Genomic DNA, 25,491 nt, shown 5'->3' with positions numbered 1-25,491 from the left:
GAGGCTTGCAAAATCCCTCACAGGTCACATGTGGAGCCTTGGAAGGAGCCACTGGCGTAAAAATTGAGCACTGCAGTCACTTTCCACTGGCAGTGGATGCCCTCCATATCCCCGTGGCGCCAAATCCTGTAGCAGGCGGCAGATGTAACCGCCCAATTCCCTAGACATGCGCAGTGTTTGGCGACACTGGTTCTCAGTCATCTGCAGGAATGACAGGCGCCACCTATAGACCCTGGGTCTAGCGAGGAGCCTATGAGGGACAGCTCTCTGGGGATCTTCAGCTGCGTGTGCAGAAGGCCCTGCTGCCCCTTCACCTTGAGGGAGGTGCTCCTCCCTTTGCTGAGCCACTCTCTTCTTCTCTGCTCCCGGTAAACCATGAGGCATCCCACTAAATCACCGGGCTCCATGATCCTGATGTTCTCCTCCTGCAGGATCAAAGAGAGAGAAGCATGGGTTAGCATATGTGTCCTAAGAACCTCTCTTAGTTAAGTCTGAAGGGCCCTTCACACATCCCAGAGAGTCCTGGCCACTACTTGGATGTATAGTGTGCTTCATGCCTGTTCAAAACCCCACCCACCTCCACCCCGCTCCTCTTGACTGATTGGCAGCAGCTTCAGCCATTGGTTTACAAGTTGTGCTCTCAGCTCAGGTGCAGGAATTCTCCTAACCCCCAGTGCAAGGCTGCACTGTTAGCTTGAACCATAATGGATACTGGTCCAAACCTTAATAAAGACATTGCAAGGGGCAGTCCCACCTCCACCAGTGAATGCGCCATGGCCACCTTCCGCAAGGGGATTGTACAACTTGCCCAGTTGCTCTGCTGCCCCCTAAAACGTGCATTGATTTGCAGTCTGTGTCCAAGGGGTGAAAAGTTCTGGAACATTTGGTGACACTTTCATGCTTTTGTATTGCTTGAGTGGGCAGAAAAGCTTCAGAGACCCGACTCCAAGCAGGTCAATGGAGCTGCTGCTGAATGGTCTCAGCTGTGGAAGAATGCTCACTTCTGACAAGCTTTTACAACTGGGCGCCCATTTCCCTCACCTTCCCCCACTCCAGGCACGTCCTTGTGTACTTCCTTTAGTCTGTGCTGCCTTGTCCCCGACAATTGCCCTACACCGCGCCCCCCCACCCCCCACCCCACCCCCACCCCACTGGCCTGACCTGCACTGGAGCCCTTGACCTGGCACCGCAGTGAAAGCCAGCTGGGAAAAAGTGACTTGCTGGTGGCCTCGGGGTGCGTTGTCTTTGATGTCCTACGGGCGATGATCGCGAGCGCTGAGCAAGGTTGTGCACTCGCCTCCGAGTTCCTCTTGGATTTCAGGTCACCAGGTGCACGCCTTTTAAAGGCAGCGGTGAAGCTCACCGCTCTGAAGTCACACCGACGTGGGTGGTAAATTGGATGTGGAGGGGGGGGGATGATTCCAGCCAGCTGGGCTTATAATGAGCTAAAGTATTGAAATTAGGTTCCTGACATGCAGCAGTGGGAAACGCGGCCCCGCCACGTGGAGCAGACAATTACAAGATTCACGACAGTGTAAAACCGATTTTTGGCCTTCTCGCCATATTATGCCCCATCCACCCCACCGACCCTGCCCACCATGACGCCTAACCACAACGGGGCCGGAACATTCCAGCCAATGTGTTTGGTCAAATATCAAATAGCGTGGTCCCCCTTAGAGCGATGACAAGATACCCGGGCCGTAGAGGGAAAACAGGAACATGTTCAATGAATTAGTGCGATAATCCGTACATTATTAGACCCTGTTAGTGGGAATATTGGGATATCTTTGCACCCAATGAGGAGCATTGCATGTTAGAAGCACATATAGAGAATTTTAGTGTGAAGATCAGCGGGCTTCAGTGTAATTGCCCAAAGGGAAACTTAACCAGCACAAAGCTGTGGAGCACACATTTGTAAAGTTTACCCTTGTAAGTTGTCAAGTGTTGATTAATGATTCAGGTATACAGGACACAGATAGATCTGTGACCACCTTCTGTCTTGTTTCTACTGCACACAGTGAGGCTTGTTTCCCCTGGTATCTGATAAAGTCAGAGCGTTGTGTTGTTTACATTAGATACTGCTGGTGATAAGGCCGGACAAGAAAGAACTAACGAGAATGAGAAAAGAGAAAGCAGCTTTTGTTATTTCTGTTTTCTTAGGACTAAACTACTGAAAAACCCATATTTGTTATACATCATCTGAGTTTACATAAGACACTGACCTGCATTTACCTTAAGAAACGGGCCCCCGACTGTGATCGGCCCCAGACTGCGATTTCACGCTGGCCAATTAACGGCCCACCAGCATGAAACGTGCGCTGAAATGCTCAGCGCTGCCGGGGTGGGGTTGGGAAGAGGGTGGGCGATGATGTCACCACGGGCGGGAGTGGGCGCTGAGAGAGAGCTTTCTGAAGGCAGACAGATGCCTCAGGGAACTGCAGAGCTGCAAATAATGAAACGAAGGTTTAAAAAGCTGCAAAAACGTGTCCACGCATCATACTCAATCACCTGAAAATTTAGCCGATTAAAAATGCTGTCCACAGATATTTATTTTTATTTTATTTCATAACGGAAATTTCATCCCGCCCTTGGATGAGGTTTGATGAAAAATGCAAAGGCCGCCTGGCCGATTCACCCGTCCGCCAGCCGTAAGTTGGGCAGGCCACGAAAAATCGAGGCAATTGCGCCCTTAATGGGCTCAATTGCCTCTTAATTGTCGGCGGACCCGCTTATAGCTTTTGCAGGCGCCCGCTCAGCAAAATATCACACAAGTGCGCAATGATGTTGGGACGCTCGCCCAATGTCTTCTCGCGCGACTTTACACCCGATCAGATTGGGCACGCCTCTGCCTGCGAGATGTAAAATTCAGCCCAGTATGACATAAAAGAGGATTCTGTTGTTGTGCCATTGTCCTTTTTCTGTAAAAGAAAGACCTGCATTTATGTAGCACCTTCCACAACCACAGGATGCACCCAAGCACATTACAACCAATGAAGTACTTTTGAAGTGTAGTTATTGTTGCAGTGTAAGAAACACAGCAGCCAGTTTGTGGACAGAGAGCAAGATACCACAAACAGCGGTGTGATGAGGAGCAGGTAGTATGTTTTGCTGATGCTGTTTGAGGGAAATCTAGAAGAAGTTAGACAACTGACAGAGGACTCCTATTAGCAAGTTTCGCATCCTTTGAACTACAGCAAGGGAGCATTATGATTCAAAATGTAATTTTGCTTTTGCTAGGGTGTATATTTAAAATTTAAAAGGATTTAAGGTAGAGGCTGCTCCTTTGATCGAAACAGAGTTGGGGAAATTTCAACACTCCATCTTTGTACTTGAATTAGCAAATATCTCACTGATGGGGCAGCGTGATTAAAATGTTAACATATACAAGGTCCATCAAACAAATGTGTAATTCGCAATTGCCACGTGTTACAATGGTATAATGCAGATGACGAAATTGCTAGGAAAGAATATAGAAGCATAGAATAGTACAGCACGAAAACAGGCCATTTGGCCCATTCAGTCTGTGCCGGTCTTTTGAAGAGCAGTCCAATTAGTCCCACTCACATGCCCTTTCCCCACATCACTGCAATTTTTTCTCCTTCAAGTATGTTCCAATTCCCTTTGAAAGATACTATTGAATCTACATCAATCACCCTATCAGGCAGTGCAATCCAAATCCTAACCAATTGTAACAGATATATTTACATATAATGCAACATAGATTTCTCACAGACCATTATCCCACTGAAGACTTTGCTTGGCTTCTTCAATTAAATTGTTTGAACTTCTTTGAAGGGGAGGAGAACCACCCCTAATACTTGAAAAAATGTTAGTGTTCAACAGATTTCTAACACAAGTAAGTGTACAATGGGATCAATAGCTCTATAAGATAGCCTTATCTATTTACCACTGTGAGTGCTGTGCCTACAGCTTCCCAGAAGGAACTGACCAAAGTGAATTCTCTTAAACAGTCATTTCAATAAAACAAAATGGCAAATTACTGATTGTCCTGTTATGGTATCGTGCCTGTGGGGTTTTTTTTGCTGCTGTGCATTTGTGAATAGATCTAGGCAGTGGTTTAGTGGGTGCAAAGCAGCCTGGCATTGAGCTTGTTTTCTGCCTTCCCGATTGGCAGGGCACAAGATGTAGTTGGGCCGTCTGTGTGCTCTGCAGAAAAGCAATTTATTGCGATCGGGGTGAGTTGTTTGAGCTGGGATATGCTAGCCCACTGTAGCAGAGAAATAACAGGTTTTAACTCATTAAGAGACCACAGCCTGCCTCCATAAGCAATCAGCAAGGCATTATAGGAAGCATTAGAGGGAGGGTGGAACGATGTACTGTGTTGGTATGTTAACCAGTTCTACCAGGCCGTTTAACGGCAACTGGTTTGCGACTGCAATTCCTCACATGGCGAGATGTCAATTTTGTTTATGCCGTCAGGTAGGGAAGGGGAGGTCTATCAGGGGCCTTTTTGTTCTGCACAGTTGAGTCAAAAACATCAGAGGCCTGGAACATACTGCCAGCTATTCTTTGGCCAGGGAACAATTCTTTGGTCTGAAGCATTCGGACTTAATTGAACTAATCCATCATTTGCTGTGGTTTTCTTTCACACTGTGACATTCTCCCTTTCTCTCTTAAATGATTTTGTCACTTCAGATATTCCTCTGTCAGTTGGAATTGTCGACCCACGAATAAACCCCACGTTGCTGAATGCTGCAGAGTTTCTCTGGGATCCAAAGAAACAAACCTCTGTCTCCATTCAGGTTTGTGTCTTCCTCTCTCTTGTTTCCTTCTCTATTTCACTCCCCTTTTTTCTCTCTTTCACTTCACACATTCTCTTTCCTTTTTCATCTCCTTCTTCTTGTTTTCTCTTTCACTCTTTATTTTTTTTGCCTCCCTCCCCCACAGTCATCCCTCTAATCTTCGTGTCACTCTGTCCCCAGCCTCTCCATTCTTTTGGCGCAGTCTCCCTCCCCTTGGGTAATGACCTGTTGCTAAATTTTATTCTCCCATAACCAGTTCCATGATTAGATGGTGCACAGAAACTGCCGCGTATGACTCACCTTTAGATTTTCTATTCCTCTCTGGCATCATGTTGGCATCTCTGCTGCTTTGGCACAACAGAAAATGATGGTCTACCATTCCCTGGCACAACGCTTTGGAACTCAACTTGTTATAGCACTGAGCTGCCCACCTCTAAAGTGCCACAATTAACCAAATTCATTGGCTCCTCTTTTCCTCTTTCCAGTCTCCTGGTCAGCTTCACTACCTTCAGGAGAAGGTGTTCCAGAAGCTTTATTGCTTCCTGAGAGGGAGGAACCAGAAAGGTCAAATGTCACTTTAGTCACAATTAAATGATACAATGAGGTGTTTTAATACAACTTATATCGGTATATCAAATAGGTTAAAAAGAAACCTTTTATTGATGCAGTCAGTGCATTTTTAATAGCTACTACTTTGAGAGTGTTGTATTCCTCACTTTTGGCAGGAGTGCACTACAGGAACTAGGCCAAGAGAGGATAGGCACAGTCTGAGATTCCTTCCATTCCGTACCAATAGCCAAACTCTACCTGTTCTCTAAATTTCTCAACATAACATACCCATTTCTTATACTCTCTTCCATTGAGATTGCAAATGGAGTTCCAATTGAATAGCATAGAGATGCATAAATATTCAGCTACACCAAGAAATAACAGACTTACCCCTGCAGACTAAGGAGTGCCAGTTGTGAGTGGAAATGCTTTACTGACTCTGCTCTTCCTCTTCAGGTTCACTGCATCAGTACAGAATTCACACCCAGGAAAAATGGCGGAGAGAAGGGGGTCCCCTTCAGAATTCAGATCGACACCTTCAAGATGAATGAGAATGGAGACTACACTGAGCATCTGCACTCAGCGAGCTGTCAGGTTAAAGTGTTTAAGGTACTGAAATTTCCCACCATATTTAGAACAGAACGTGGTTATAACCCATTCATCATTGTCAAAAACCAGCCACAGCTGCAAACCAGTCCTCTATGCTTCACAATGTGGGACATGATCTTAATTGTATTAACAACCTAACCAAGTAATTAGATGAAGAATTTAATGAAGATTTGTTATAAGATTAACATTTCTTATCAGTTCCTTTCCAATTCATCAGATCCATTAGTTTCCATTGAAAATTTATTGAGCCTCTGCCATTTTTTCCTTCCATTTATCAGAGAATCGATTCCATTTGGAAACAATTCGGTCGATGCTGCCTCTGAACTGGCATCTATTCCCATTGGCAATGTGCGAGTTAAGACAATGAAAGACAGCAGACTATTTGGCTACAGAAGAATGGTAAATTAGCCAGGGTTCCCGCTCCTCATTGCCATCCTGTGACCTTTGCCAGTGTATGATTATCTGGGTGACAGACCGGGTTAGGTATGGCTTCAATGCCCCAATAGCCAGCAACACTCCCAACCTCACATATAAAGAATGGCTACCAGGCTGAGGGACTGGAGAGCTGCTGATGCTCTGGGAGCCTTCAGGAGAGGAAAGTCAAGGCATTGAAGTCTTGCCCAGCACTTCCATTGACAATAAAACAATCTCCAACCTCCAAGTATCTCTTAGCTTGAACATTCATGGATGTTGAACAGAAACATTCACTTCCTAATTCCAATTTATAAAAAGACTTGCATCTGTACAGCTTCTTTCATGACCTCAGGATGTCTCAAAGATGCATTAGAGTCAAAAAAGTCCATTTTTTTGAAGAGCGGTCACTGTTGCAAGCTAGGGAACATGACAGCCAATTTGCGCACAGCAAGGCTCCCATAACCAGCAATGTAATAATGATCAGATAATCTGTTGAATTCCAGCCCAAAGGTGCTGACAGGAAGCTGAAGACCGATAAAGAGAAAATAGAGAAACGCTCACCACAGGAGAGGTCCAAATACCAGGCAGCCTATGAAACCACGGTCCTGACTGAGGTGAGACATTAGCCCTTATCAACCAGAAGGGTTGTAGAGATCTATTCCTGCCATATTCTTGATACCTGACTAATCATTCTTTCAATGTTTCAATTAGTGTTCTCCCTGGCCTGACACCCCATCCTGTGCAAACATTAGCCCAGCTGGAAGTCCAGGTTACAGCCCTGCCTCTCCAATTCCATTCAACCTCCCCGAAGGGTAAGTTGGTTCTGATTCTGAACCTGTCAGTTGTGCAGAAACTCAACAAGCTAAGACTCAGCTCTGTCAAAGACATACAAAAGGATGAGCTAAGGAAACAAAGCCATTCAGCCCATCAAAACCCGTTGCTTAGATTTGAAAGAAGTATTTTTTTTCCTATATTCTTTCATGGGATGTGTGCATCACTGGCAGGGGCAGCATTTGTTGCCCCATCCCTAATTGCCCTTGAAATGTGTGGCTTGCTAGGCCATTTGAAGAGGGCAGTTTAGAGTCAACTACTTTGCTGTGGGTCTGCAGTCACATGTAGGTCCAGACCAGGTGAGGATGGCAAATTTCCTTCCCTAAAGGACATTAGTGAACCAGGTGGGTTTTTAACCATGATGACAGTTGTCATGGCCACCACTACTGATTCCCATTAACTTTATATTCCAGATTTATTACTTGAATTTAAATTCCACCAGCTGCCGTGGTGGGATTTGAACCCATGTCCCCAGAGCATTGGGCTGGGCCTCTAGATTATTAGTTCAGTGACATTATCACTACATCACCATCTCCCCCAGGTTTACAAAATCATGTAGGGTTTTGATGGACAAGAAACTGTTTTGGGTGGCAGAAGGACTGGTAAGTAGAGGACACAAGTTTTAGGTGATTAGCAAAAGAAACAGAGGTGACCTAAGGATCTTTACATAGCGAGTTTTTCAGACCGGGAACGGACAGCCTGAAAGGATGGAGGAAGCAAATGCAATTGTAACTTGCAAAAAAAATGATTTGGATAAATGCTTGAAGGGAAAATAATTACAGGGATATGGGGAAAGAGCAGGGGAGCAGGATTAATTGGATAGTTTTACCAAAGAGCTGGCACAGGCATGATAGGCTGAATGGCCTCCTCTGTGCTGTGGCATTCTGTGGTTCTATGAAAGAGAAATCCCCTCCATCACAGAGTCCGCTAAAAATCACTGAACCCACTGAGGAAAGCTGCTGCAAGTTTTATCCCCCTGTCCCCAATAATACATCGAGCTAAACTCCTATCGCTCGAAATCGAGATGAAAGAACAGTAAACCTGTTGAATTGTGAGGACTGAAGAAGGTTTTGACACGAAGCACGTCCTGGTTTTGAAGTGATTGTCACCTTATAGATTGAACAGGTCAATCGAGATTTCAGGCTCTATGGGATGAACCTGGATGGCCCATTAAGACCAGATATAGGCCGGGATTTTCTGGCCCTGGTGTGGAGGGACCCGCTGCGAGGAATGCGAGGGGCCAGCCAAAAGCCCATGGACTCTCGGCGGGACCAGAACATCCCAGCCATAAAGATTACATTTGTGCTCCCATTAATTTGCATGTATATCCTAACTGGCTTAGCCAGGTGTTCTGGTTCTGGCTTAGTGTTTAACCATCATGGGAGCAACAGTGCTTCCCAAACACACACAACTCAAACAGGACAAACTAAGAGTTGAGGAATATAAGCGTAAATAGAGCTGAATTGCCTGAACTTTGTGGACTGGACTGCCAGAGGTTGAGGGTTTCTTGTGGTTTCTTGTGATTATCTCTCATCTGATGGGTAGGATGAAAATGGATGAGCACGATGATATTCTCTCAGCTTTCTTTGCTTTGAGATAATGTAGCAGGATGGATTTATACACAGGAACGACTGGAACTTTTTTATTCGTTCTTAGGATGTGCCAATCCCAATTGCTGGAGGAGGTGGTGAGCTGCCTTCCTTGAACCGCTGCAGTCCGTGTGGTTTAGGGACACCCGCAGTGTTGTTAGGGAGGGAATTCCAGGAATTTGGCCCAGTGACAGTGAAAGAACAGCAATAAAATTCCAAGTCAGGATGGTGAGTGATTTGGAGAGGACTTGGAGCTGGTAGTGTTCCCATACCCCAGCTCCTCATTAGTATAGCGCTTAATATCCCCACCTGTAACATGGGTGACCAGGGTTCAATTCCTCAACTGGGAGAAGTCGTTTTTGTAAATAATGATGAGACGAAGAAGACGATGTGTGTTTTTTATTCCCAAATTGGTTTCCAATTCCACACGGAGAACATCATCAAAGGCATGTACTCAGCATGGCAGAGACAAGGCAGCTTTTCAAAAACTACACCAGCTGCCCTTGCTCTTCCGTGATTGAGGTCAAGGATTTGGAAGAAGAATGATGACTATTGGCAATAGTTTTCTGTGTGTTTGATTTTACATCTGTAGTGAGGTGTGGGTCTAGACCTAAAGAAGTATAAGTGACATCTGATCGATACTTTTTTTTCTGTAGCAGCTGTTCATCCCCAAATCATCAGGTGGACGGATCAGTACAGGGCACTATGGAGGTCAGTATTCTCCTTATCTAGACTTTCCTTCAGATACCTGAGGTGCAAGTTAATGAAAGTTAGTATATGACAGAAGCCTGAATCAAGTAAAGCACTGATATCTGACCATGTGCATAATGCCTGAATGGGAAGAAAATCTCAAAGACTCAACCACGTGTGACTTAAAGAAAAAATCTGAGGGAGTAAAATTTTATCTTAGAAATCAGTTCTTGTGATGTTGGTGATGCCGACTAATTTGCACTTATTGTCCAGGCCTAGTACATTATGGGGGTGTTGGTAGACCTTCTCTTTGAAGAGAGGGCAGCAACTTTTTATTTTCTTTTAAATTTATTCTTTCATGGGATGTGGGCATCGCTGGCAAGACCAGCATTTGTTGCCCATCCCTAATTGTCCTTGAACTGAGTGGCTTGCTTGGCCATTTCAGAGGGCAGTTAAGAGTCAGTCACATTGCTTTAGGTCTGGACTCACATGTAGGCCAGACCGGGTAAGGACGGCAGATTTCCTTCCGTAAAGGACATTAGTGAACCAGATGGGTTCTTTTTTCAACAATCGACAATGGTTTCATGGCTACCATTACTGAGACTAGCTTTTCAATTCCAGATTATTACTTGAATTTAAATTCCGCCAGCTGCCGTGGTGAGATTTGGACCCTTGTCCCCAGAACATTCACCTGAGCCTCTGGATTACTAGTCCAGTGACATTATCACTACGCACCATCTCCCCCATATTTTTGAATGGTTTGCTAAGCCACCTCAAAGGGCATAAAGAGTCAACTTGCATTTGTACAGCACCTTTAACACAATTAAATGTCTCAAGGCGCTTCACAGGAGTGTGACAAAGTAGCATTAGCCGCCAGGGAGATATTGGGGCAGATGGTCAAAATTTTGGTCAAAGAGGTAGGTATTAAGAAGCATCAGGAAGAAAGAGAGATATAGAGGTGGAGAGGTTTGGGGAGAGAATTCGAGTTTAGGAGCCAGGCAGCAGAAGGAATGGCCACCAATGGTGGAAGGGAGTTGCAGGTTCCCTTACCTGAAGGGTAATAGGGAAGCAGCTGAGCTTTTAAGGACAATCTGGCATCTTCCATGGTCCTTTATTTGGTATCAATCCAAAGATTACCAAACTGTATTGAATTCAGTTGCACAACTTGCCTTGGGATTCATGTTCACGACCATGGTTACACTGTGACCACTAAGCTACAATTGTACAGAAGAAAGTCCAGGGTCTGAACCATGGTCGAACAGGGAAGGGTGGACAGCTAGGGACTGAACTGTGTGTATTCAGGGAGTCATCCCTAGGGAGTAAACCCTTGAAATGGTACAAATGTATCATTGGAGAACTTTAATTTCAACACCATTGACAAAGGAGAGTGTGTGTGATCAAAATTCCTGTTAATTAGAATAGACCTTGGTAATTTCACAACATGCAAGTATCAAATTATCTTGTCTGAGTGTTATTCAAGGGGTTTCTCTCTCTTTTGCAGCATCTGTCCCCGACATTAACAATTCAGGAAACACAACAGTGGCTTCACCTACACCGATTCACCACCTTCTGTAAACTGTTTGCAAATTTCTCAGGTAAAAATCCAGAGTCCTGTTCACTGATGGGCTGAAGGGGTTGGATAGAATGACAGAAAGAGAGGTGGACCATCTTAAGGTGAGGATTGAGATTGGGCAAGAAACTAAGAAAGATTCCAAAGAAGTCAAAGTCTTTTAGAGAACTTTATTGCATCAATGGCTGTTGCAAGCCATCATCCAGTAAATGAAGAAACACTTCCAATAACTTGGTTATAATGGGTAATCACTTCCTGGGAGTCATTCCAATGCAGCGATTCAATCAGAGGGTTGATCAGAACATTTTGCAACAGACTTGGTGTTAGCTTGCAGCATTGGCTCTTATTAATTATGAATTGTACTATTTCAAACTGGCATGACTTCCTTAGTCAGTATTTGGCTTGGTAGGTTATCTATTGAAAACGTACTCCACTCATCTGACTTGTGATGGTTTTTTTCACAAGACATTAGGTTTATCAGGAAATAGTTAGCTGCAATGAGGAGATGCTGATCCAGTGTATCATCTCCTCCTCCTTCAGGTACCATGCCCTAAGAGGGGCATCGGCAACCATGATCTTCCATTGGATTGATCCATGGTTATGCAAAGTACAGCAGTGGTTTGCCATTGCTTTCTGCAGTATGGCTGACCAGGAAATTCTCCCACTCTTACCACCTGCCAGGAGGCATATTGGAAGGATTTACAGGCTGATTATCAACCTGTTTGGCCGCGTTATGAATGCACCTTCCATGGTCATCAAGCTCTGAAGTGGGACTTGAACCCAGAGGCAGAGATGCTACCCACTGCACCACAAGACCTCCCGATAGGTAGCACAGGCATATCCATTCAGATATGTTAGTTTTGTTAACATATACTTACTTTGGGTTTTGACCCGACAGCCTTGTTTCTCTGGTTTTGTCCAGAAATTTCTAAAATTGTAAGCCTCAGTCCTCACATCTTCCTACAATGTATGAAAAGAGCCTATGCTTGGCATCACCTACTATCTATCTCCTCCTTCACTATATTGAACCCTGGGAGTATCCTGCACTATGAGCCATGAACCTTCACTTCAGTTTCTCAATGTGGGGGGGGGAATAAATTTTTAAAACTAGAAGCACATTTTATCACTTCATTCTGCAGCTACTTACAGGGAAATAGCTGCGTTTAGAGGATTTATAGATAACATGCGGCATGTGATATCTCTGGACTGGGTTTGATTACCTGACAGGTCACAGAGAAATTTTCCAACTTGTTTTTTTCTTCCCCCTTATTTGGTTTTTTTTTTTGCTTTTTTTCGCCTCTTGCTGAAGGGTGGGTATGAGGTGGGGTGGGTATGAGGTGGGGTGGGGGTGGCACAGTGTTGGGGGAAGGGTAGAGAGAAGAAATGTTTAGTAAATGATAATCCAACCATCAAAATGTGGGGCAGGCTTGATGGACCAGCTGATGTTTCCTGCCAGCCAGTTTTGCCCCAAGTTCACACATCTGAGTTAGTCATTAAGGATTAACGAAGCTTCAGAAACCAAGCTATGCTCCCCATCCCTAGCTGTGGCCCTTATGCTGCATCCATCCGGTTTTCAATTTTAGAACAGGCAACATAAAAAGTTAGCATTGTTAGCTCAGGTATGCTAATAAACAGCGCCTGAGCCTTGCTTAAATCTCAGTGAGTTACTGCTGATTTTATTCTTGCTTCCAGCTAACGTTTAATTGACAGGAGGGCCAACTTTGGTCTTCTCCCAACAAAGGCTGTGGGTTTATGTGGTGCCTGCAGCAGGAAGCGGGAGATAGCAAAGACAAGGCACATCAGACTGTCACACTGTCAGCGCACAGAGCGCCTCACTGCAAATAAAACAAATCACAGAAAATTCAGGCCCGTCTGCAATGCAGCATTAGCATTAGTCTGACAAAAAGAATGAGAGAGAAGGAGATAATGGCAACTGGAAAGTGGAAAAAAAAAATAGCAAGAGGGAATGCAAAAGAGGAAAGAAGGAAATTGAGATTGAGATGGAGATGGAGAAAGCAGGAAGGAAGGAGTGAGAAAGAAGATAAAACAAATGCGGAAAGTTATGGAGAGGCTTCGAACAAAGAGCTTGGATCAAATAGATGGACACAAGAAGGTTGTGAGGGTGAGAGGTTGGAGGCCAGAGGTCAAAAGAAATTGTCCATCAGATGGGTTAATGGAGGTGGCTACGCAAGGAAGCTGTGAGACAGTCAGTTAAAGAAACTTGTTCAACTAAAGTAGAGTGACAGAATGTTATTGACTGTGCCAACACAAGTGTACATGTCCAGCCTGTCTGACTAGCTTATTTGTCAACATTCTCTTCCTGCTCTGGTGTTAGAACAGGCTCCTCAAATAGAAAAATCTCAGAGAGACTTCATAGAATCACAGGATTTCTGCAGTCCTGGAGGAGGTTATTTGGCCCATCGTGTCTGCACCAGCCCGTCGAATGAGCAACTCACCTAGTTCCACTCTCCAACCTTTTCCCTGTAACCCTGCACATTTTTTTTCCTTTTCAGATAACAGCCTAATTCCCTTTCAGTTGAATCTGCCTGCACTACACTCTCAGGCAGAGCATTCCAGACCCTAACCACTCGCTGTGTGAAAAAGCTTTTCCTCACATCAATTATTGCTTCTTTTACTAATTACTTTAAATCTGTCCCCTCTGGCTCTTGACCCTTTCTCGAGTGGGAACAGTTTCTCCCTATCTACTCTGTCCAGACCCCTAATGATTTTGAACACCTCTATCAAATCTCCTCTCGACCTTCTTTTCTCCGAGGAAAACAATCCTAATTTCTCCAATCTACCTTCATGAGAAAATACTGTTTGGTGTGATAGTGGAAAGAAAGGCTTCTTAAAAACAGCTGTAGAAATTGAGAAAGTGGAGAATTCTATTTGAGTTCAGGGAAGGTAATGATGGGTGACGGAGCAGTAAGAGTGAAACCATTGAAGGTAGGAGATTGGAACTTTGATTAGTCTTGAATACACGAGAAAACCTCTGAACAATTGAAAGCTAAAAAGCACGAAGGAGATCAAGGTCCCGTTACTGGGATGCGAGATTACTGGTGTACATCTCGTGTGCACCAAGAGTGCGAGGTCTAGGAGGTTAATGAATGTAGGGCAGATTTATCAACAAGGATGCGTAGGCCTGGGTGTTGGGTGGAGAAGGTCACTGACATGAAGGGGCAGCAGACTGGGAGAGTACAGAATCCTGAAGGACCCTTGATTAATGGAAATGAAATCACAAGAATGCTGCAATACATCCATCATCGTAAAGAATCTTGTTCAACTAAAAACATTCCAGTGCCACAGGCACATTTGCTTGTCAAGGCAAGGACAGGTTTGGAGTGGGGAGGGCCACTGACAGTTTATTTGTCAACTGAGACTCCTCCATGTCCGAAATGCCATCAAAGATTGATGGGACATGCACGAGTCGTGACTAGGTCAACGATTTGGAAAAACAGGTCCATCAAACTCATTTTAAAGAAAAAGGAATTAGAATTTTGAAAATTGTTCACACCTGCACAATCCTTTGACTGGTACTGGGCGAAAAAGGCAAAAAAATCATGTCAGAATATCGCACTGGCAGTGAAACACATCACTGCAAATATAACAAATCACAGCCAGCTGCAACTCGCCTGCAATGCAGTATTAATAATAGTCTGACAGAAAGAAGGAGAGAGAAGGAGATAATGAGAACAAGAAGGTGAAAAGTAGGAAGAGAAAGTGGAACTAAGAATGAAATAGAGACAGGATTGCCAGAACCCCAATCCCAGAATCTTAATTCACAATTTAAAGATTAATCGCCTGAAGTCTGCAGCGAGCAACATGGAGAACAATGTGGGGTTTATTTCATTTCCTTTGAACGCTCTTGCTTATCAGTTATAAGGGCTGAGTCATTGGGGGGCAAGAAATCCTGCGACAAAGTCTCCAGTAATACATCAGATGAGAGTTGGCAACCATGAAAAGAGAGCGCTAGGGTATTGGAATAGGGAGAGTTGAATAACCAGTTGGAAGGAATGAAATGGAAGGAAGAATACAGCAGAGGGGTAAAGGTCAATGAAACAAGATAAAAATAGATAGCTTTAAAAAAAAGACTATTATCTTACTGAAACTAACAAAATTCTTACAAGTCTAGACAGGATAAGGGAGGGGGGGATGGTGGGGCAGGGGTGGGCGTGGTCTAGAACCAGGGGAAACAGTCCCGGAATAAGGGGCAGGCCATTTAGGATTGAGATGAGGAGGAATTTCCTCACTGAGGGTGGTGAATCTTTGGAATTTTCTCCCCCAGAGGGCTATGGAAGCTCAGTCATTGAGCATGTTCAAGACAGCAATCGATAGATTTCTAGATACTAATGACATCAAGGGATATGAGGATAGCATAGGAAAATGGTGTTGAGACAGATGATCAGCCATGATCTAGTTGAATGGCAGAGCAGGCTCAAGGGGCTGAATAGCCTACTCCTGTGTTCCTACGGAGAGAAGCTGGAGGCCAGAGAATGTAAGGACACAGCATTCAAGATGGAGTTTGGCCAGACGCCTGCCCTGTGTGACATCTTCTGATCCATAATCTGCTGCTTGGTTATACCCAGAGTTAAAGGTGCCCAGCAGGCTTCCTGCCCACCTCTCAATGTCTACAGTAAGACATTGTACAGTAAGGATGACAGAGTAGCCTTGAGGAGCGGCTACCTGGCTAATATTTCCCACCAATTTCAATAGACCGATGAAGGCAGAATGTGCATGGAGGGCAAAGGAATCAAACGATTTTATTTTAAAAAGCGTGAGAATGTACTCTGATTTAATTTGCTGAAAAATGTTTTTAGCACTTGAGACAAGTTAAACTGGAAATTTGCTCAGGAGATTGAATTAAAAACCATCGTAATGGACTGAGCAAGGTTTGTGTGAAGTGTACATTTTATAAAACGATTCCCTTTTATTCCTTCTCCCTGGTTTTTGTCCATTAATCAACCCGTGCTAATATCTCACCCCCAATCCCATGATTTGTGTGGCACAGTTGAATTTTAATTTTTTTTTTAAACACTTGCTAATTGTTACACATTCAAATCCATAGGTACTGATCTACTTAAACTCTCACGTGATGACATCATTCAAATCTGCGGCCCAGCAGATGGAATCAGGCTTTTTAATGCACTCCGACTGAGGTAAAGCTGTCGCCATCAGCCAGAATCTCTGAACAGATTAATGACTCCTCATCTCTGCTTTGACAGGCAGAAGCACAACACCTAAGGCACCAGTTGAAGCCTTCAAGATTATTAAAGGGTAGATGTAGAGAAGACGTTTCCACTTATGGGGTGACCACAAATAGCGGCTATAATTCTTAGCTGGTCACCAATAAATCCAATGGGGAATTCAGGAGCACCTCCTGTACCCAGAAAGTGGGGAGAATGTGGAACTTTTGACTTCCTGGAGTATTTGAGGCGAACGGCATAGATACATTTAACAGGAAGCTAGGTAAATGCATGAGGGTGAAAGGGGCGGAGGGTTATGTCAGTAGGGTTAGATAGAGGGGTGGGAGGAGTCTGGTGTGGAGCAGAAATACCAGCATAGACCAGCTGGGCTGAAAGGTCTATGTCTGTGCTGTAAATTCTGTGTAAGTTAAAGGATTGTGAAAAGCTGAGAACAGGCAGTGTTTCCTGTGATCAGTGGCGTCTCATTCCAATGCCTAATCTTGGTGGCCTGGAGATGACAGCTATTAGTCAATGGACCCATAACCCATTCATATAATCTTTCTATGATATATTCCACTATTTTAGCAGTGACATTAACCAGGTTAAAATAATTTACAGCTGTGCTAAAATAAATGGGTGGAGGAATGGTACAAATGTGTTAAACGTTTGTCACTAATATCACCAGCTGTCATAGTGAGGTTTCAGGATGTCCTGTTGTCATGAGATTTACAGTAGAACTTTATTGGTGGGTCCGTGACATTTTTATACTGAAGGGAAACAGGCAAGGAAAGCCCCTGGGCATGGTTACCTGGATATTCTCTAGAATAAACTGCCTCACCATTATAACAACAGTTTACAAACTTTTAATTCTGATACTCCCATCTGAAATACTTCAATAACTTCAGAGTAAACAGTTCGCATTGCTGTTTGTCCAGTATATGGTACATGATATACACAATCCTATACATAGGTAAAGGTTGCCCCCTAGAGGCAATCCAAGTTCTTTGCCTTTGGCTTTAAAAACGAACTTCTGGAAAACTTCAGCAGGTCTGGCAGCATCTGTGGCGAGAGAAACAGAGTTAATGTTTCGAGTCGAATGACTCTTCTTCGGCGCTCTTCTGCTTCTTCCAAAGAAGAGTCATGTGACCATGAAACATTAACTCTGTTTCTCTCTCCACAGACGCTGCCAGACCTGCTAAGCTTTTCCAGGACTTTCTGTTTTTATTTCCAATCTCCAGCATCTGCAGTAATTTGTTTTTATCTTGGTTGTTGCCATCTGATATTAAATTGAAATGTATTTGTTCCGATTGAAATACAGGACCAGATTTCAATTTCTGGCATACAAGTGATTTTGAACCAGTAAAGCCAAAGATGAACACAAGTACCAAGCAATGGCCATCTCCGACAAGAGAGAATCTTAACCATCTCCCCTCGACATTCGATGGCATTACCATCACTGAGTCCCCCCTCTATCAATACCCTGAGAGTTATCATTGACCAGAAACAGAACTGGACCAGCCATATAAATACTGTGGCTACAAGAGCAGGTCAGGGGCTGGATATTCTGTGGCGCATAACTCATCTCTTGACTCCCCAAAGCCTGTCCACCACTGAACAAGGCACAAATCATGAGTGTGATGGAAAACTCTCTACTTGCCTGGATGAGTGCAGCTTCAACAACACTCCAAGAAGCTCACACCAACCAGGACAAAGCAGCCCACTTGATTGGCACCTCATCCACCACCTTCAACAGTCACTCCCTCCACCATTGACACACAGTGGCAGCAGTGTGTACAATCTGCAAGATGCACTGCAGCAGCTCACCAAGGCTCCTCTGACACCCACCTTCCCATTCCGCAACCTCCACAAAGAAGGACAAGGGCAGCGGATGCACAGGAACACCACCACTGAATATCCAAGGAACTGAATATCCAAGGATACTCAATATTTAGGAAGGACAGGCAAAAAGGGAAATGAGGTGGTGCGGCATTGTTTGTTAAGGATGAAATCAGTGCAATAGTGAGAGAGAATATTGGCTCAGAAAATCTAGATGTAGAATCAGTTTGTGTGGAGCTAAGAAACGACAAGCGGCAGAAACATTATTGGGAGTTGTCTATAGGTCTCCAAAAAGCAGTGATAAGAGACAACATTAAACAGGAAATTAGAGATGCAGGTAACAAGGATGCTACAATAATCACCGACAACTTTAATCTACATATAGACTGGGCAAACCAAATTAGCAATAATACTGTGGCAGATGGAATGTGTACGAGATGGTTTTTTAGACCAGTATGTTGAGGAACCAACTAGGGAAGAGGCTATTCTAGATTTGGTATTGTGCAATGAGAAGGAGTTAATTAATTGTCTTGATGTGCAGGGTCCTTTAAGGAATAATGACCCTAATGTGATAGAATTTCTCATTAGGATGGAAAGTGAAGCAGTTCAACCCCAAACTAGGATCCTAAATCTTAACAAATGAAACTATGAAGGTATGAGGTATGAGTTGGCTACGATAGATGGGGAACTTCATTAAAAGGCATGATGGTGGAAAGGGAATGCCTAATATTTAAGGAATGAATGTGTGCATTGCAACAGTTATACACTCCTTTCTGGCACAAAAACACAACAGGAAAAGTGGCCCAACCATGGCTAACAAAAGGAATCAAGAATAGTATTAGACCCTCCAACCCAGGCAGCATCCTGGTAAATCTCCTCTGCACCTTCTCCAGTGCAATCACATCCTTCCTATAATGTGGCGACCAGAACTGCACACAGTACTCCAGCTGTGCCCTCACCAGCGTTTTATACAGTTCCAGCATAACCTCCCTGCTCTTGTATTCTAAGCCTCGGCTAATAAAGGCAAGTATCCCATATGCCTTTTTAACCACCTTATCTACCTGCCCTGCTACCTTCAGGGATCTTTGGATATACACACCAAGGTCGCTCTGATCTTCAGTGCCTTCCAGGGTCCTATCATTCACAGTGTAATCCTTTGTTTTGTTAGCCCTCCCCAAGTGCATTACCTCACGCTTTTCTGGGTTGAATTCCATTTGCCAGTGCTCTGCCCACCTGTCCAGTCCATTGATACCCTGCTGCAGTTTATGGCTATCCTCCTCACTATTTACCACCCAACCAATTTTTGTGACATCCGCAAATTTCTTGATCATACCCCCTACATTTAAATACAAATCATTTATGTACACAACAAACAGCAAGGGCCCCAGCACCGAGCCCTGTGGAACCCCACTGGAAACAGACTTCCAGTCACAGAAACATCCCTCTACCATCACCCCTGCTTCTTGCCTCTCAGCCAATTTTGGATCCAACGTGCCACTTTGCCTTGGATCCCATGGGCTCTTACTTTCTTGAACAGTCTGCCATAAATAACCTTATCAAAAGCCCTTGCTAAAGTCCATGTAGACCACATAAAATGCATTACCCTCATCAACACTCCTGGTTACCTCCTCAAAAAATGCGATCAAATTTGTCAAACACGACCTTCCCTTAACAAATCCATGCTGACTATCCCTGATCAATCCATGTATCTCCAAGTGCACACATGTTCTGTCCCTCAGAATTCTCTCTAGTAACTTCCCCACCACCGAGTTTAGACTGACTGGTCTATAATTTCCTGGTCTCTCCCTTCCTTTTTTAATAATGGGACAATGTTTGTAGTCCTCCAGTCCTCTGGCACCTCACCTGTGGCCAGAAAGGATTTGAAACTTACTGCTAGGGCCCCTGATATCTCTTCCCTTACCTCCTTTAACAGCCTGGGATATATCTCAGCCGGGCCTGTGGACTTATCCACTTAAGACCGCTAAACCCACTAGTACATCAACTCTCTCTCTCTATGGGGAGAATTTTCTCCCCGTCGGTGGGAGGGGTTAAGCGGGGGCGGGTGGGCGTGGAGCCGATCGGCATCCCCCGATTGGCTGGGCACTGCCATTTTACGTGGGCAGGCCAATTAAGGCCTGCCCAGCATTACGCGCGCCCGGAAGCACTGTGCACTCCCTGTGCGGGCGGGGGAGGGGGGGGATTGCCTGAATCAGGACTGCGCTGTTTCGCGCATGCACGCAAAAGCGCGGAAATCTCCCTGAGGCACCTCTGTGCCTCAAGGAGATTAGTTTTAAGTTTAAACAGTCTAATAAAGTGTTGTAAAAATTTTTATAACATGTCCCCTCATGTGAAACTGTCACGTGAGCTGGGACATGTGCATTAATTTTAATAAAAAGTTCTCTGAAAATTTCAAATCATTCATGAAACCTCATCCCGCCCAAGTGGCTTACTCCTGCTCCTATCTGTGTTCTTATAGTAAAAGTAAGCACAGCTTTTCCTGTCCTTTCCCTTTCCATTTCAACCTTAAACCAGTTATAAGTGCATTTTAACAAAATAGTGGCCAGTGTAGCGGCCAGTGAAGGTGAAATGAGCTTGTTCACTAGAGATTGTGTTTCACGGGAAGAGTTTCTTCATCACAATGGCTGAAACAGCAACAATATTCTTTAATTCAATAAGTCCCAAGGCATTTTACAGTAACATAAATCAGACAAAATTTGACACCGAGCTACCTAAGGAGCTATGCGGTCAGGTAGGTTTTGAGGAGCATCTTAAAAGAGGTTAGAGAAGTAGAAAGACTGAGTAAAAGAAAGAGAGAGATTTGCATTTAGATAAAAGCAAAATGCTGAGGATGCTCTGAAGAAGGGTCATACGGACTCGAAACGTTAACTCTGTCTTTCTCTCCACAGGTGCTGTTAGACCTGCTGAGTTTTTCCAGCTTTTTCTGTTTCTGGAGAGGTTTGCATTTGTTTAGCGCTTTCCACAACTTCAGGACTTTGCAAATCATTTTACAGCCAATGAAGAACTTTTGAAATACAGTCGCTATTTTAATATAAGAAAGCACAGGGGCCAATTGGCTCTCACAGCAATGTGACAATGGCCAGATAATCTGTTGGTTGAAGGATAAACATTGGCCAGGACATCTGGGGAGAATTCACCATCTCTTCTTCAAATAGTGCCATGGGGTCTTTTACATGCACCCAAGAGGGCAGACATACGAACTTACAAAATAGGAGCAGGAGTAGGCCATTCGGCCCCTCGAGCCTGCTCCGCCATTCAATAAGACCCTGGCTGATCTGTTTATGTTTCAAGTTCTACATTCTCATCTACTCCCAATAAGCTTTGATTCCCTTGCCTAACAAGAATCTATCTACCTCCGCCTTAAAAATATTCATTAACCCCACTTCCACTGCCTTCTGAGGAAGAGAGTTCCAAAGTCGCACAACCCTCGGAGAAAACACTTCTCTTCCCTGTCCTAAAAGGGCAGCCCCTAATTTTAAAAGCAGTGTTCCCTCAGTTCTGGACTCACCCACAAGAGGAAACATCCTTTCCACATCCACCTTGTCAATACCATTCAGGATCTTATAGACTTCAATCAAGTCACCCCCTCACTCTTCTAAACTCCAGTGGAAACAAGCCCAGTCTGTCCAACCTTTCCTCACAAGGGAACCCGCTCATTCCAGGTATCAATCTAGTAAATCTCCTCTGAACCACCTCCAGAGGTAGATAGATTCTTGTTAGGCAAAGGAACCAAAGGTTATCGGGGGTAGATGAGAATGTGGAATTTGAAACAATCAGATCAGCCATGATCTTACATCCTTACTTAAATAAGGAGACCAAAACAGCACACAGTATACTGAAGCACAACATCCTTACCTTTAGGTTCAATTCCCCTTGTAATAAAGTATAGCGTTCCATTAGAATACTTGATCACAGGTAGTCCTTGGGCTTACGATGCAATTGGTTCCTGAAAACCGCATCTTCTTTCGAAATGTTGTAAGTCAGAACCGATTTTCCCATAAGATCAATGGCACAAATGGGGGAATAAGTACTTCCTGAGCCAAGGCCCGATACCTTATTTTCACCAAAATAACCCAGGATTTTGTACTCAATCAGTTATAGATGAGTTATTAATGTATTTAAGTTGTAAAATTTTTGAAACACAAAGGTTCACCAAGTAACAATGATGCCAGAACAGCAACTGTGCCTTGAGTCAGGGAGATGGGCAGCACAGAACATCGATGCACACGTATGAACGTTTGAACTTGTTCGCTGGTGTGGCGTCATAAAGTCGAAACTGATGTGGGAAAGTCAAAACAGGGTGTCAATTTATAAACGTCGTAAGCGCCATTCGTCGTAACTCGAACATCGTAAAGTTGAGGACTGCCTGTATATGCTGTACCTGCATACTAACTTTTTGTGACTCATGCACTACACCACCAAATCCCTCTGCACTTCGGAATTCTCCATTCAAGGGATATTCTGCTTTTTCATTCTTCCTGCCAAATTGAACAACTTCACATTTTCCCACATTATGCTCCATCTGCCAGATTTTTGCCCACTCACTTAACTTATCTATATCCTTCTGCAAACTCAGACTCACAGTTCTCAGTAGGTTCTCAGTTTAAAGTCTCAGCCCAAAGGTGTCAGCTCCGACAGTGCAGCAACTCCCTCGGTACTGCAGCATTAAGTGTCAGCTTAGATTTTGTGCTCAAAGCTCTGGAGTGGAGTTTGAACCCGCAACATTTTGTCAAAAGTAGAAAGACATGGTGTAGAGTTTTTCTTAAAATAGCAGAGGGCAAAGCTATGGTCAGAAACCAATCCTGTGATCTTACCATTTGTGTCCACAGGTCCATTCGGCCGCGCCTCACCGTTTATATGTGTCAGGAGCCACAGCAGGGAAAGGAGAAGGAAGAGAGTCAAGGCTCCCCCAATGCTGCCATGTGTGGTATGTATCCACATCAGTATCAAAACACCATAATTAGGAGCATTGAATTACGGTGACTATGAATAAGTCAGAGAGCACTGGCTGTTAGGTGGAGGGTCATCACAGGTCTTGCCTGGTCTTGTCTTCATCCACCTTCCACAAGGATTATTAACTCTACAGGGTTGCCCTGAAATCTCCAGGAATTAAAATTTTATCTCCTGGGCATTGCTGTGAGCATCCCAGAAGAAAGCACATTGTCTGTGTTTTTTTTAAATTTTCTTTCCAACTAATAAACAAAACTGTTCACAGATATTAGAGTTGGGAACATGGCTGTTTGACAGTCAAGAGTTATCCAGTTGGTAACAAAGAGTCTTCTCCCTTTCCAATTGGTGTAGAAATCATAGAATGGGAACAATACAGAAGGAGATCATTCAGTCTGTTGTACACATTTGCAAACTCTCTGCAACAGCTATTCAGTTAGTCTCGTTCCCCTGTCTTTTCCCTTAACCCTGATTTTTTTTTCCTCTTCTAATAATTATCTAATTCTCTTTTGAAAGCCTCAGTTGAATCTGCCTCCACCACAGTCTCATTTGGATCTTAACCACTCACTGCGTTAAAAAGCTTTTCCTCCTGTTGCCATTGCTTCTTTTGCCATTCACCTGGTTCTTGACCTGTCTGCCGCTGGGACCAGTTTCTTGCTGCCTATCCTATCCGGACCCCTCATGATTTTGAAGACCTTTATAAAATATCCTCTCCCATAAGGCGATGTGCTGAGAGGGCAGACATGCTGAGAGACCAATAGTGGAAGCAGAACAGTCAGAGGCAGAAGGTCATGTGTGTCAAAAACCTCCGGCAGGTGTCCAACCAGAGTTGGCAACCCTGCCTTCAACACGCTCTGGGCCTGATTTTAATCCTTGTGCAAGACGATGATTCTTGGGCTTTAAGCCAGTTAAAAATCTCACCCACAGGAATTCTAGAAGGCCTGTTAGACACTAAGTAGAAAGAGGAATCCTGGCCTGTGGTGCTTGGAATGCCAGTGGCCCTGACTGGATTGGCCCAGGGATCTTCATGGCTGAACTATTCACTGAATTACCAGAGTTGAATTGACACCTTTCAACAGGCTGATAATCAGCCTGGGAATCCTTCCACCACCTCCTCACTAGTCCCCAATGGGAAAAAGTGTGTGTGTGAAGATACACTTAAAAAAATTGACACTTTGAAACTAATCTTCCTGAGGCTGGCATAAAATGACACCAACTCCCTCTAGTGACAGGAGTCCAGGATTTTAGCTTCACCAGCTTCGGACTGTACTGCAAAAAGGAATTAAAACAATCACTCATATGTGAGCTATTTAATATTTTTCCTAAATATTATGATGAGTTCCCTCCCCGTCCTAAAGAACGATGCCATTCTGCATCGTATGCAACACAACATAATGCAGCCATTTTCAAACTAGGGTTCCTGGTAGGTCAGTGAAGTAACCCCTGAGGGGTCAGTGACATAATCTGAGGGCCAGTGGGATATTCTTTGAGGGTCAGTGGCTCTGTTAATTAATTATGATATTTGCACAATAGAGAGGGATGATCCAAGTTCAGGAAACCAAGCTGTAGTAGCGATAGAGTAGAGATGAGAAATGGTAAAAGTAAGAAGTCACTTGTGGGAGTGGTGTACAGGTCCCTTAACCGTAACCACATAGTATGATGGGGCCTAAAAGGAAGAAATAATGGAAGCTTGTCAGAAAGGTACAGTGATAATCGTGAGGATTTTAATCTACATGTAGATTGGAAAAACCAGATGGGCAAAGGTAGCCTAGATGAGGAATTCATAGAATGTTTTCAGGATAGTTTCTTAGAACAGCCCGTTCTGGAGCCAGAGAGCAGGCTATACTAGACCTGGTATTGTGCAATAAGATAGGATTAATTAATGGCCTCATAATAACGGCGCCCTTAGGCAGCAGCGATCATCCTATGATTGAATTTTACATTCAGTTTAAAAGGAAGAGAACAGTGGGCCTAAAATTAGTATTTTAAACTTAAATAAACGCAATTATAAGGGCATAAAAGCAGAGCTAGCTAAATTGAACTGGCAAATTAGTTTAAGGGATAGGTCAATAGAGATGCAATAGCAGACATTTAAGGGAATATTTCAGAATACACAGAATAGATACATTCCAGTGCAAAAGAAAAATTCCATCTGTGGTTAATTTAAAAAGTTAAAGGTAGTATCAAACTTTTAAAAAACCGTATAATTGCGCAAAGATGGGGGCAGGTCAGAAGATTGGACAGAAAATACAAAACAGCAAAGATTGACTAAAAGATTAATAAGAGAAAAATAGAGTATGAGAGAAAACTAACTGAAATATATAAAAAAAAAGATAGTTAGAGTTTCTACAGATATTTAAAAAAGAAAGGAGTTAACAAAGTGAACGTTGGTCCTATAGAAAGTGAATCTGGGGAATTAATAATGGAAAATAAGGAGATGGCAGATGAATTGCATAGGTATTTTGCATTGGTCTTCACTATAGAGGATACAA

The 25,491-nt window shown here is 43.8% G+C and overlaps 2 protein-coding genes across 5 annotated transcripts in view; both read left to right on the top strand.

The window, feature by feature from the left end:
* Positions 1-25,491, top strand: part of LOC144667837 (alpha-2,8-sialyltransferase 8F-like) — a 1,155,130-nt gene that overhangs the window by 529,593 nt on the left and 600,046 nt on the right. The gene's annotated exons all lie outside the window — the stretch shown is intronic.
* The window catches only part of LOC144667722 (transcription factor CP2-like protein 1), a 45,238-nt gene that overhangs the window by 15,053 nt on the left and 4,694 nt on the right, over positions 1-25,491 (top strand). Inside the window, exons 5-12 of the mRNA XM_078529175.1 lie at positions 4,657-4,763; positions 5,769-5,921; positions 6,839-6,949; positions 7,047-7,147; positions 9,412-9,466; positions 10,947-11,040; positions 16,081-16,171; positions 22,882-22,979. Of these exons, the coding sequence (XP_078385301.1) occupies positions 4,657-4,763; positions 5,769-5,921; positions 6,839-6,949; positions 7,047-7,147; positions 9,412-9,466; positions 10,947-11,040; positions 16,081-16,171; positions 22,882-22,979 (810 nt within the window). The remainder of the gene's footprint in view (positions 1-4,656; positions 4,764-5,768; positions 5,922-6,838; positions 6,950-7,046; positions 7,148-9,411; positions 9,467-10,946; positions 11,041-16,080; positions 16,172-22,881; positions 22,980-25,491) is intronic.

This window comes from Cetorhinus maximus, chromosome 25 (genome assembly GCF_964194155.1).
Source record: "Cetorhinus maximus chromosome 25, sCetMax3.hap1.1, whole genome shotgun sequence".
NCBI classification, from domain to species: domain Eukaryota; kingdom Metazoa; phylum Chordata; class Chondrichthyes; order Lamniformes; family Cetorhinidae; genus Cetorhinus; species Cetorhinus maximus.
Note: the sequence above shows the minus strand (reverse complement) of the source record. Positions and strands in the feature narration are given on the sequence as shown.